Source organism: Osmerus eperlanus, chromosome 4 (assembly GCF_963692335.1).
Source record: "Osmerus eperlanus chromosome 4, fOsmEpe2.1, whole genome shotgun sequence".
In the NCBI taxonomy this organism is placed as follows: Eukaryota; Metazoa; Chordata; class Actinopteri; order Osmeriformes; family Osmeridae; genus Osmerus; species Osmerus eperlanus.
This window is the reverse complement of record NC_085021.1, coordinates 16333303-16347232: the sequence shown is the minus strand read 5'-3', so window position 1 is coordinate 16347232 and position 13930 is coordinate 16333303. Positions and strand designations below refer to the sequence as shown.

General features: G+C 37.8%; 2 protein-coding genes across 4 annotated transcripts; both read left to right on the top strand.

The window, feature by feature from the left end:
* The first annotated feature begins 422 nt into the window (after positions 1-422).
* rer1 (retention in endoplasmic reticulum sorting receptor 1) lies at positions 423-6242 on the top strand. 3 transcript variants are annotated; one of them, XM_062459643.1, is made up of 8 exons: positions 427-527; positions 2194-2275; positions 2445-2549; positions 2762-2861; positions 3362-3440; positions 3961-4096; positions 4374-4428; positions 5707-6242. In XM_062459643.1, the coding sequence occupies exons 2-8, from the start codon at positions 2195-2197 to the stop codon at positions 5715-5717; spliced, it is 567 nt and encodes a 188-aa protein (XP_062315627.1). In that variant the 5' UTR covers positions 427-527; position 2194; the 3' UTR covers positions 5718-6242. The 3 variants fall into 3 exon arrangements, with proteins under 3 accessions (XP_062315626.1, XP_062315627.1, XP_062315625.1); XM_062459642.1 differs by having other exon boundaries at positions 423-527; positions 2191-2275; positions 4374-6242; XM_062459641.1 differs by having other exon boundaries at positions 4374-6242.
* A 463-nt stretch (positions 6243-6705) lies between these two features.
* On the top strand, positions 6706-8962 carry LOC134019563 (taste receptor type 1 member 2-like). The gene is made up of 4 exons (XM_062460524.1): positions 6706-6881; positions 7155-7452; positions 7648-8388; positions 8636-8962. The coding sequence occupies exons 1-4, from the start codon at positions 6706-6708 to the stop codon at positions 8960-8962; spliced, it is 1542 nt and encodes a 513-aa protein (XP_062316508.1).
* The last annotated feature ends 4968 nt before the right edge of the window (positions 8963-13930 follow it).

The following is a 13930-nucleotide window of genomic DNA, read 5'->3' as shown; positions in this document are numbered from 1 at the left end:
TATATGTATAGCGTATTTCTTACTTAAAATGTAAAACCATGCATTTCTTTCATACAATTTCTTGAACGAAGCCTTGTCAGAAATGTCATGGAAGATTCATTGGAAATGCTACTAGCTTTACCTGCTGTTAGGAAACAGACCCACTGTGCCCCCCAGAGGGTGTTCCTGAGAACACCCTAAATAATATGGCACTAAACAGATGATAAAAAACATTTAAATAGCTTAATCATAAACATATTTCACGTGAATGGAAGTTTGATAAATAATTTTACATTGTTTTAAAAAAATACTTAAATTAAATTAAATATTGTATACAATAATACATCAAACATTTTAAGTTAATTACACAAGCAGAATGTGCGTTTTTTTCGTTGAGTCTGTAATATGGATCATGGTTTCGGATTTTCGGAATTCTACTAACCATGCCTGAAGTTGGAGCGATTCTTTGCGGAAGTACTGACGTGTTCACTAGCCTGCACGAGAGGTAGCTAGTTAGGTAGAGCCGAGTGACACAGCGGCCGCATCAGGTAAGAAAAAAGTCTGTCATTATGCATTTTGTCTCTCAGTATGAAATCAGTTCTGTGGTATATCATTTTAGTACCATTAAGGTACCCAAACCGAAGTAAGACCTTCAGTACAATTCCTACAAATAGCAATTCAAGAGACCACATAGTTGTGGTAGCTACTTAGCTAGCTAGCCGTCAATTTAACGCTAGCTTGGTTTCCAACCGAGAGACAATTCTGTGAGGTACAGCCTACAGTAGCAGTTTCTCCGGAAGTGAGTTGTCAAATGTTTTAGATTCCTGCTGGTGGATGTAGTTCGTCTTCCAGTTAACGCCGATATATAAATTAAAATATTAGCAGATTGGACTTCAGGTCATGTTTACGGAATGCTTGGGTTAAGCTACAGGTCAACTGTGGGGAATGTAGGGTATCATTCATTGCTTTACAGCCGATGTTAAAGAATATCGTTTACGTGAAAACTACAAAACCCAGAGAAGCCTCTAGTTGGACCAGGAAGGTACCATAATTGTTAATTCTCAATTATTTCTAGTGAGCTAGTTATGCAAGGTTAGATAACCAACATCTAGCTATCTAGCAGACATAATTTGTCCTATTATTGCAAGACAGGACATGAGTAACATACGCCGGCTAGCTGATCAACATGTTAGCTAGCTTCAGTCAGAATTTAAACATGAAAACCTTCTCTGATAAAAAAAAAAAAGTCTGCTATGCATAATATTAAGGCATGTGGTTGATGTTAGTGTAAGTACAGCTAGATAGATGACTATCTTAAAGGGTATATGATCCGACACAGTCATTGATTGAACGACTAGTGCCTGTTGTTCTCCACTGTAGTTTCACATTTCGTTAGCTCCCTAGTGCCGTGGGGCGTACCTAGCCGGCCAGCTAGCTTGGAATGGTAGCTAGCTCAGTAGCTTGGCTATAGCCGGTGAACGTTAGCTAGCTAGCGTATATAGCTAGGTAGGTTTATTTATCTGTAAATCATATTTGTGACAACGCTCGACCGTGAGTAATTCACTACTGCATGTTTGCAAGCTAGCTGGGTGACATTGATTAAGTTGCGTGTGGTCTGCTACATCAAATAGCTCCCGTATTGGTGATCGGTTGTTGGTTTGTTTGCCGGCCTGGTAGATTTCCCTTGTCAGGCCTAGTAACGTTACGCTAGCTGGTGGTTAGCTTCATACCACCTATCTACAGTAGTAACAGCTAGCAAGTTTTGGCTAAACAATACAGTACCGGTGTATTTCTACGTGGACATACTATGGCAATTACCGTTTGGAATGTTAGATAATCTCTAGTTAATTATAGCAGCTCAAAGTTATCTCACTATCATCCAAAACCTCAAGGAGCTGATATAGATCAATAAAATTACGTTATATAGTTAGTCAAACAGACCAATGCATTATGTACCATCATTTAGTGATGATGGTCACATATGAGTATTTTTGATCTACTTTTTTTGTAGCCTCTTTAACCTTGTACTGAACACTCAGAGAAAAGTGTCTTTGAATGAACTGTTATCACCCTTCTCTTGAGACTCACTTGGAAATCCAAGACCCTCAAGTATACAATCTATTCTGCTCACTTATCCTAATCAATACTAGACTGGGTTAGACTATGATGATGTCTGATAAAAATGTATGTCTGCCTTTTTGTCTCCACAAGCAGAATGTCAGAAGGGGACAGTGCTGGTGAATCGATCCATGGGAAACCATCTGTAATTGGTAGCTTTTTCACGCGGCTTGGACAGGTACCGACTACAGCAGAGATCGCATCGAACTAAACAATTATTATGACCAACCAAATACTGTGCTGCAATAACAAATTTATTTCAAAATATATGACATTGTAGGGAATTGTTGTCTACTAATTGTTTACTACTGATTTCTTATCAACTTTCTACCTGCTCTCCCATACAGATCTATCAGTCATGGCTCGACAAGTCAACACCGTTCTCAATTGTACGATGGGCAGTAACTCTTCTGCTAACGGCCATTTACATGATCAGAGTGTACATTTTACAGGTAAAGAAGCATGCGGCTTATTCACAATGAAATATGTTGTTTATATTTCCCATGCATTAAAATGATACATATTCAAACAGTTTAGGTAGCATTCCAGTGGATATTCTTTTTCAACGTTGCAGCTATCTCAGACCCAAACTTTGACAATAGCTTGTACTTAATTTTAGGGCTTAGGTTTGTCTAAATGTAAGATATTTCTCTGCTATTTTCAGGGTTGGTATATAGTCACATATGCTCTGGGAATCTACCATCTCAACCTGTTCATCGCTTTTCTATCACCAAAAGTGGATCCATCAATGCTTGATGATGCAGGCAAGTTGTTCTTCTTAATACCAGACATTTACCTGGGATTTTTGGTTTGCTTTAAGTGGTACATGGCTTAATTACTTAAACCTGGTTCACACTATTGCATATTTTTACAGACTGTAAAACGGCATAACTTCTCGATACAATACCTATGTATGGGTGTGTTTGATTGTTTTCAAAATGGCCAAAGGCAGGTTGTACTGTGGTTAATTATGGATGCAAAAGTTGAGAAAACTCAACATTTGGGTATCTGTATGGATGCGTATGATCAATTGTAACCCAGATGTTTCAGAACTCCTGTACAGTAGTGTACAGGACAACAATTTGGTGCACCCCCATTCTCTGCAGACACATCTGTAGTAGTGTGAGAAATGATTCCTGTTTTGGCACTGTCAGCGTCCTCACATTTTAGATTTTTGTACAGTTCACGTTTTTTCAATACATCTGTGAGCTCAGCTGGGAACACTATCACATGTGAACCATTTAGCCTCTCCACCGATTTCTAGATGAAGGCCCAGCTCTTCCCACCAAGCAGAATGAGGAGTTCCGCCCTTTCATCAGAAGGTTGCCTGAATTCAAATTCTGGTGAGAGCCCTTAACAACTCAACCATCTATTGCTACCCTCCACAAATGATTTAAATGACCTTTTCTTTTTTCATTGTAACCACTGATTACATATGCCAACCCATTTTCCCAAATTAGTTTTCCTGCAACCCACTGGTACTTTGTCAGATGGTACACTTGTGCCATATGACAGGATTACTGGTGACCATGCTGCAAAAGGGGATTTGAATAGATTAAGACTAATTAGTATTGCATGCTGATAGATCTGAGCCATTTTGAAGCCTATAACTGTGTCACAAGATTTAGAAAAATATATGCTTTTGAATGCCATCATTGGCTAGCCTGTGGGTTGGTCAGTTTAAGATTTGCATTGCAACAAGTGAGTTCATTAGTATGTTTTAATGAATAACAATAATTGGATGTGAATCAATAATTTGTGTCACTACAAATTCAAGTTTGGCAACCAGTTTGACTGCAATGGTGTGTGACTAGTAATTATAAAAGACTGTATATTTATGTTGTGTTGTGCTTCTTTCCTCAGGCATTCGGCAACAAAAGGCATTGTCATCGCTATGATTTGCACATTCTTTGAAGCCTTCAATGTGCCAGTGTTTTGGCCAATTCTTGTAATGTACTTCATCATGCTCTTCTGCATTACCATGAAGAGGCAGATCAAGGTAAGATTATACACATCTGCTACGAAGACCTGAATTCAATTGCAGATAGTAAAGAGACTCATGATTATTGAAGGGATTCATCAATTTGTGTATTATTGTATTTTTGCATACCACGCTAATGAAATATTCCCTTTTAAATATGTTTATTTACGGCAATTTAAAGGGCTTCAAACTGTCAGGGTAATGTCTACTGAATTAAACAGCTTCAATATGCACATGCTAATTGCAGATTACTAATGTCTTTGTCAAGTAAATGTTTTTTTAACTCTGTTTTCAGCATATGGTCAAGTACAGATATCTACCATTCACACATGGGAAGAGGACTTACAGAGGCAAGGAAGACACAGGGAAACCTTTTGCTAGTTAAAAAACAAAACAAAAAAAACCCTCCCCCAATATTTTTGAAATTAAAATGATCCAAAAAATAATAATTTTAAAGCGTGGTCAGATGGATGACATGGGTCAGTGCTTCTTTGTAAAGGAGAACAAACAGAGAATGGAAACGAGTTTTGATCCATGTTGACAGTGTTGGATGGGGGGGGGGGGGGGGTGTCCAGGATTGGTTTAGTCAAGAAATGCTGCCTTTGTAGGAAATGGGGGTTTGAGTGAGTCATCTTCCATTGGGATCAGTTGTTTGTTTAGTTGGCTGACATGCAGTGCCACCTTTTGCCTTGTAACCCTATAGGGTAAGTATAAAGTCACCTAGAGGATTTGGCACTGAATGGGATTGCAGTAAAACTAAGTTGTGGATTATTGTGGACAATTCCCTTCAACTACTAAGCTCTGTCTCCAAGTTAAATAAATCTGCCAACTTTTGACATTGTACCTACTTGTTTGTAACACATTTATTGGAAATTACCTAGATTTAGAGTGAAATAACCAAATTAGATGTAAATTAAAATTTAAGTAAAAATGTAAGTTTATGAATGATTTCTCTTGTGATCAAGTGTACTGTTGCACTGGCTTGAGAGGCTCCCACTAAAATGTCCTTTGTACTTCATGCTGTCAATTTTAGTGAACATGCATACACTATGAAGGCTGCCTATCATAACCATTCATTTATTATTTCAACAATTATTAAAACACATTCACAGTTATCTGCTGTTTTGGATAGAAGACAACTTCCTTACTGCATAGTTTTCCTGGAATTGTTAAGATTAAGAGCGATTATGATGGGCTTCATGTCATATTTTATCACATGATGCATAGTTCAATGTTGGTGGCATCAGTAGTTGCATTACTGCTTCCAGTAGATTAGAGTATGTTTGTGTTAGTTCCTCTGCTTTTGTGTCTTGTATTGTTCAACCAAAAGAGAAAACTGTCTGTCCGCACTCCTGGAAACTATCCTAGGATTTTGCATCATGGTCCCTGTTAAATTTATAACCAAATTTCTTTCAAATGTATATTGTACATTTTACCAATCCAAGATACACACATCAAGTCCACAGGCTTTGACACTGCAATGAAACCATGTGTGTGTTCAAGCTAGGGGTACTTTCCATGGAAATCTAGTAGCATGTACATTCTTACATTCTGTGTTTATTTAGAAGCTGATGCCAAAAATCAAATCATTCCAAACAAATATATTCTCTCTTTCTCTTCTTTTGCAGAGGACACATAAGAAAATTGAGATTGAGAGATTTTAATGTAACAAATGGATGAAGGGGGTTGTGAACACGTTTTTCTTTTTCTCTCTCCACCCCAAACTTTTTTGGCATTTTTATCAGTATGCTGGGGATCTTATAAGTGTGTGCAGTAGTATTTTTGGTAACCAGAGACATTTTGGAATACCTTGATCAGCACTGTAATAAAGGATCAAAACATTTTTTCCTGTAAAAAAGAAAAGAGTTCATTTTGTTTAAAAGGGTTGTCTTGAGGATTTATATATTTTAAAAGATCAAACTGTTTGATTATTTTTACTTGTTTATTTTCAAATCACAAGACTATTTTCAGTTGTTGAACCCATCATGTTATTTGAAACAAATTAAACAAAACCGGTAATTAGACTCTAGATTTGTGTTTCCCATGGACTACATTGCATGTTCTTGGTTTCTCTTGTGCTAAAGTTAAAAACATGATTTTAATAACTAAGTGTAATTTTTTCACTCCAAATGCTATTAAAGAGACTGTGTCCCTTCCAGCAAAGGATTGGTGTTTCAGATTCATATTTTGAAATTAGAGGTGGGTGGACCTGCTTACTTTGATTTATGGGTTATGATGTTTGTTACAATGTTTATTTGAGTCATGCCTTTGGACAGCAAATCAATTTTGCCTTCCGCAGTTGGTATAATATTTGCAAAGAGAGGCAGCTTCACAACATTTGTTTCACAGGAATAGTCAAATGTTTTCATTATTTCTTTTGACCACATCCTTATTTACTTAGGTGCACATCCTAGGGTTAACAATGAATTGATTTATTTTGATTCATTGGTTTTCTAAAGTACAGCACATTTGCTTCAGGATGGTTTAGCAAATGATGCATACAGAAGAGTATGTAAATTGACAAATGTAAAGGGATTGTGAAGTTGGTGCTTGACATTTTGTTCTTGACCAAAGGTAAGGCAATAAGCTATGAAAGGTACATGTTGCTTTGTGAAATCAAAGCAATGATGGGGGAGTTCTTAGCTTTGCTGGTTCTGTCGGGGCTTCTCCAACATTTGCTGCCCAATGGCTCCTGCATGGAGTTTGACCTAGATGGAAAGTATTTGCTGGGTGGACTTTTTGATGTTCATACTACCATCACATACGGTGTTCATGATCTGCCTTTCGAATTGGATTGTTCAAAGTGAGTAGGTTGTTTTTTTGTAAATTGGTTTTCTGCCCATGCTGACAATCTGTTTGATACATTCAGTGCATCCTTCAGTTTTAAGGGATTTTTAAGATTTCCTTATTTGAAATGCTATGCACTCATATCTTATTTTATTTTCATTCAGTGTCCTCATTTTTAGTCGACAGTGCTGTTTAGAGTCATACAGTATGCGGCACACATGCTGTTTGATTTTGAATGGATGTTGTGACATACCTAGATTAACTGAAACTTCCCACAATCCTCCTACAGACAGCCCTTTACACTGGCAAGTTATCGAAGGCTCCAGGTGATGAGGTTTGCAGTAGAGGAGATCAATAACTCTACCCTCATCCTGCCCAATCAGTCACTTGGTTATGAAATATTCGACTTTTGCTCAAATGTCCTCAACCTTCCAACTGTCTTGAGTCTCATGTCCAGTAATGGATCCATAGAAGTCAAGGATGAATATGTTGACTACCTCTCCAAAGTAATAGGAATCATCGGTCCATACAGAAGTGAAGATACCATGACTATTGCTCCTTTATTCATGATGCACCTCATTCCTATGGTAAAGTTGTGTTTTTATATCTTCAAACAACAATTTCATAGTTCTAAACACAAGCTATTATTATTGTTTGATTACAGTCCTGGTATTCAGAGTAAAAGTGTATAAGCCTTGTATGTAATAATGTAAATGTTATGTTGATGCTGGATGATTTGAGCTTTAGAAACCTATGCAAAAAAACGGTGTCTGTCTTAATAGATCAATTATGGAGCTGCAAGTTCAGCTCTGAGTGAGAAGAGCAAATATCCATCTTTCTTTCGAACTGTACCCAGCAACCGGGACACTATACAGCTGATTATTTCCATTTTGCAACACTACAAGTGGCATTGGGTTGCTTTCATCACCAGCCAGGATGCCTACAGTGAAGACGGCTTGGACCTTTTCATAAGCATGATAAAGGACACTGAAATATGCTTAGCGTATACAGCTAATGTGAAGAAAATATCCAATGTCCTAGATATGTTTAGAACAATAGATAATCTTGGGGTAAATGTTATTGTTGTTTTTACTTTGCCGAGTGATGCAGGGGTTGTTTTTGAAACGGCAATAACAAATAACATACAAAAAAAAGTATGGATTTCAAGTGATGTCTGGTCTTTAGACGAAAAACTCCCCAAACTGAAGGGAATCGAGAAGATCGGCACCATAATTGGGGTAACACTGTCAGTTGTACCATTACCTGGTTTCGAAGAGTATCTCTATTTCTCAAAAGAGCAAGGACAATGTACAGCCTGTGCACTAGACTCTTCTGAGGAGATACTCTGTAGACATGCTTGTGACGAATGCACTGCTGTGGGTACAGAGGAAGTCCTTTCTAAAGACGTATCCCACAATTTTGCTGTTTACTCTTCCGTCTATGCATTGGCCAAAGCATTACACAATGTGTTGGAGTGCAGCAATGAGGGATGCAATGACAATGTTACAGTACACCCCTTCATGGTGAGTTAATGCAACCTATTAAGCACATTTGTTTGAAGATTTTAGTAAAAGTGTGTCTTTTTATGTTGTAACAGACTAGTCACTATGGATAGATTATTGAATATAGGTAAAACTTTAAAGGTACTGTTTAGGTACTAATTCAAATGCAATATTCAGGCTAGCTGACTTTTTAATGATTTTTTTACTTGATGTAATATGCATCTCTTACTCATCTAATTCTGCAAGTATTATATTCATATGTTCACAGCTTCTGAGGGAGTTACAGAAGTCAAATTTCACGCTTTTAAACCAAAATATTCAATTTGATGTTCATGGGGACCCAGTGTCTGCATCATATGAAATCCTGTTCTGGAAGAATGGCTGTCATGTAATGTTTGGGTCTTACAAAACTTACCCAAATTTCCAGTTCTTTATTAACAACAGTAAAATACAATGGCATACGGGCTCTGTGAGTTTTTCATTATTATTTTTTTATCACAAACAGTACATTCTTTGTCTTCACAGTAACAGATTCTTATTTTTGCTTAGGTGCCTGTGTCACAGTGTTCCCCTGACTGTCAAAAGGGATTTGTGAGAAATCAGAATGGAGACTACAAATGCTGCTTTAAATGTGAAATCTGTCCAAGGGATACCTATATTGACAGAACAGGTAAGAGCTTCCATAGATATGCATAAACTCCTTACACCCTTTAATAAGCAATGTGCTCTTTCTGGACAAAGCTATATTTATGTTTTTAAAGAGCAGCGTTATCCATTCATCTTGTACACACATCTGTGAAGAATAGAGAAATATTCATGTCTGTGTTCTAATTTTCTCCTGTCAAACAGTGAGTCTGTACCAGTGCAAGAACTGTCTGAAGACAGAGTGGTCAGAGCCAGGAAGCATTGCTTGTCTTGATCGTACAGTGGAGTACGTATCTTATACAGAACCTTTTGCCATCGTTATCCTGGTCTTAACTAGTTTATTGCTTGGACTAACACTGGCTGTTACCATTCTTTTTGCTCGCAACTTTGACACACCTGTTGTCAAGTCTGCCGGGGGACCAATGTGTGTCCTTGTCTTGGGCTGTCTAAGTGTTGCTAGCTTCACTGTGTTCTTCTACCTTGGTAAGCCAACAGAAATTAGTTGTTTATTAAGTATTTTGTTTGTTTTGTTATTTTCTATTTGCTTAGCCTGTTTAGGAGTGCACTCCTTTCAGATAGTTTGCATTTTCAAAATGGCGACTAAGTTCCCTGTGTTGTACAAATGGTGGACAAAGTATAACGGACAGTGGCTAGTCATAGCTGGGACTTTTCTTTTTCAAGCCTTGTTGCTTACAGGGTATGTAGCCAAACCACCTAAACCGTATAATGACACAACAAGCAAAAACCTAATTATAATCAAATGTGAAATGTTCAGCTCTGGACCACTAGTCACATCCAACTGTTTTCTTGCAGTCTTGTGCATTTTATGCTTTATAATCTCATACATTGGAAAGAATCTGCCCAAAAACTATAATGAGGCTAAAGCAATCACTTTTTGCCTGCTTATCCTTATCCTTACCTGGATGGCCTTTAGCACAACCACCATGCTGTACAAAGGGAAGTACATTCAGGGTCTTAATGCATTGGCCGTGGTTTGTAGTCTGTACTCTATCCTCCTTTGGTATTTTCTACCAAAGTGCTATATCATAATTTTTCAGCCTCAGAAAAATACACAACAGCACTTCCAAGGTCTGATTCAAAGTTACACCCTGAATATCAGCAACTAGGAGCACAACATACAAAGTTACATGGATGATATTTATCTTATATTTGATCTCTTCATAGATTTAGATTTATACCTTTTTATGAATCTTTATTTGGTTTGGGGTACAACAGCATTTTTTACTTTTACTTTAGTGATGACTGTATACTAGGTTTATAGTAAACTCTAAAGTAATTCACTTTTAGTAAAGTTAATAATTTAAGTATGTCTTTCTACTGTCAAATAACGGATTTGTCCTTAGTAAATATAGCTAGTTGATTTTTTTTACACTATAGTTGGTCTCTATAGACTACAGACCTTTTTACTGACATATTTCTCGTGTTATATGTTCCTTAACCACATGGTGTCGCTACCAGGCCTTGACACTGACAATCTCTTCAGGATTGGGTAGGGGGCTATAGGTGAGCTTCAGTTGTGGTTTAAATAAATTCCAGCTCCTTACTGTTAGTATGCTTTATGCTTATTTGTGGAGTATATAATACAAATTGTTTATATAAAATGTAATTCAGTCGCATACATTTGAGATTTTAGGGTTATGCTTGCAATAAATTGCTACTAGTCTGTGTAAACGTAGGCTATAGTTAGAACATACCTGAAGTTCAACAGTTAATCTTCAAGTATTTTGTGTAGGCATACCAAACGTAGACCTATTATGTTTTGCCAATAAATCATTATATGGGAAAATAATGTCCAGCCTCTTATCTGTCTCTCATACCTAATACTAATTTCACACACACACACACACACACACACACACACACACACACACACACACACACACACACACACACACACACACACACACACACACACTAGGCCTACTATAGCTTGTTTAAGCTCTCCATCCAGGCATATACCCCTCATTCTTATATCTGATAGCTTCCAGTGTCCTTAGGTAAAAAATGTTTTAAACACACATTATCTTAATATTTAAAAGAGGACCTGATATAGGAGTTACAAATAGGATATTTGGGACAAAAATCCCCTTCGTTTTATGCGAACTGTTGTAAGGCGAAACAGGTCAACACGTAAAATTAGAGGTTTTAGGGGCCCTGGATTTGCTCCTATAGTTGTGTCAACGTAAAGGCCTTACCTTGGGGAGTAGCCTATGTGGCCATTTCAGAGAGTAAATTGCTATTTTGTTGTGACCATTCAGTTCTCTTCCACGGAGAATTTGGGGGACGCACCGTGAAACTAGGAACGAATCGCTAAATGGTGCCTGTGTGCGTGGCATATGGTGCGGTTCGCCAGCTGGACGCTGACACCAACAAATTGACAATTTCATACCAATTTTAGGGTAGATAGATAATCCACACCCCACACGAAGTTTAAGGAAACTCAGCCCTCAGAGTGTAAATAAGTTAAACAACTCGTAAAGGGGAGCAAGAGCGACAGGGACAATTATCCAATCCTCCTTGAGGCTATATTATTTACCAAAATCCTTGTAGTGTATGCCATATTCAACTTACATCTGGTCACGAAACGATCTCTTTGTCTAACTAAAGCACCGGTAACCGCATTTGCCACTTACGCTTTTGCTGAGAGACTGCATATCTTTTCCACAAAATATGGAGCGAGGAAAATTGGAGGAACGCCTCCTGGCTTTTCAGTTGTACATTCCGATTTTCCACTTTTTCTAGATAAAGGAAATGTCCTGGGAAAACCTGCTGCAACAATTGACAACAATCACGTCTTTCTTAAATGCAAAGCACCCAAACTTCTGAATGTTTAAAATGACAAAACCGTCCCTGATTTGAGGCTATGGCTGGGGTTCGAGTTGCCCGCCTAATAGATGCCTATACATTTTATCATGGCTTTTCAATTAGGCTAAGTTTACTGATCAAATAGGCTAATACAAACATAATATTAAAAAATTGCATTGGCAAAATTACAATTTGAGTGGGCCTAATTGTCTCCAGCCAGTCATATAATGAATCACATCATCAAAATCAATTCCCTGGTCTCATTGCACCCCAGTCTGTCTATTTTTATCTGGTACTTTAAGGTTGCTGGATGCCCATCGTATGATCTTCTTGGAATTTATGCTCAAGGCATGAGCCTAATAGGTTTTGATAATAAAATCTCCAATCCAACATCGTTGATCTTGACGCATGCAGCCTTCTCATTCGAATTCCGTATGTTTACCAAGTTTCCATTGCCAAAATAATCATACGCTTAGTAACTCTGTTGTCTAACATATGGGCAAAGATAGTGTTTTCAAAAGTAGCCACGTTATTCTTATTCTAATCCGTCTGAAGTAGTGTAGAGTCATGCCAGATGTTTAGCAATTCAAGGCACTTCAATACCCATGCGCCATAGTGACTAACAATGACGGGCTCCTTTTGTTAGGTGCTTGTGTCTTTCAGTCAAACGCTCCACAAAGGGACTCATCCTCAGTCGAGTTATAAAGTTACTTTCCACTAGTTCATTTCAGCTCTTGAGAGAACCCTAAGCGATGTTAATGTGCACCTCTGCTCTTTTCAGCTGGTAACCCCGGTTCACATAGCCAAACACCAGCTATTGTGTAGGCTTTCCAAAGTAAAGACCCTTAAATAACCTGGTGACCAGTCTATAGAAATTCATGATATTTGATGTTTGATCAAAGCTTCGCTAAAGGACCGTCGCGTGCACAGCCTTTCTTTCTGCAGCCTACATACTGTCATTTTTGGTCAGTACAGTAGACACGTGTATGGTACTTTTTTAACAGAGCTTCAGTAATTGAATACACTTTGCCCACATCACTTTTGCTAAAGACCCTGAACGGAAGGCGTTTCCACAATTAGTTGCGCTTTCTGTCAGATAGTGACAATCTGCATCATGCCGTTCTTATATTTACTTATGGCCTATAGACCTTACTTAGACGTAGGTAAGGTAGCCTAATAGGCCTAGGTAAACTAACCTACAGTTTATGCACTGTGGAACTCTTGTGTTATATATCCTACACTATTAAAATCACATAAAATCTTAATATTATTTTCTTTCATACAAAAGCCCAATATCTAGGCTACAAGTTTAATGGCCTAAAGGAGGAATTCACAGCCTTTACTTTTCTGAATGGCGTTTCAATTCCATATAACCTCACTTTCCTCCCTGACCATTCGCTTGCTAATATGACCAAGTTTTCTTCTGTGGAAAAAAGTTTATTGTAGGTAATTGTATAATTGCTTCACTAATTGCTGTTAACAAGTCCTCAAAGTCCCCAATAATTACAGCATTCTTTGTACGAACCCCACTGCCACACATACATAACAAAAGAATATTAGGGTTAATGAATTACCCGAGAGAGAAAAGGGAAAGTGAAGGAAAAGCAAGAGGTGCTTTTAGAAAGATACAATTAACTTGTAATTTAATGGCATGTTATTAGCATGTCCGATTTGTACACAGGTCTCTTTGCGCTATTATTATGGATAAACGATTGTCTCTTCTTTTGTATATCAGTAGCACTGTGGTTTAACCTATTCGGCTAGCAACCTTTTAAAGCCTCGCTGTGTCACAATAATGTAGGCCAATGTTATTCTCCCCATAAAGCCAAGTATGGGCGCTAATTGAAATGATAGGCCTCGTGTCCATGCCATGTAATCAACGTGAAATCTCTTCAAGTTGTCCCTGAATCAAAAATACATCGGTTTGCTATGTTTCCAACCATGGCAAAATTACGTGTCCCTGTAAAATCTGAGCGTGAAAACACGGATAATGCAGGACAAAAGAAACGAACCAGCACTCATTCACCAGTGAATCGTGGTCGAATTTCATACTGATTAAACGCTGTATTGCCACTTTGAACACAACATAAAA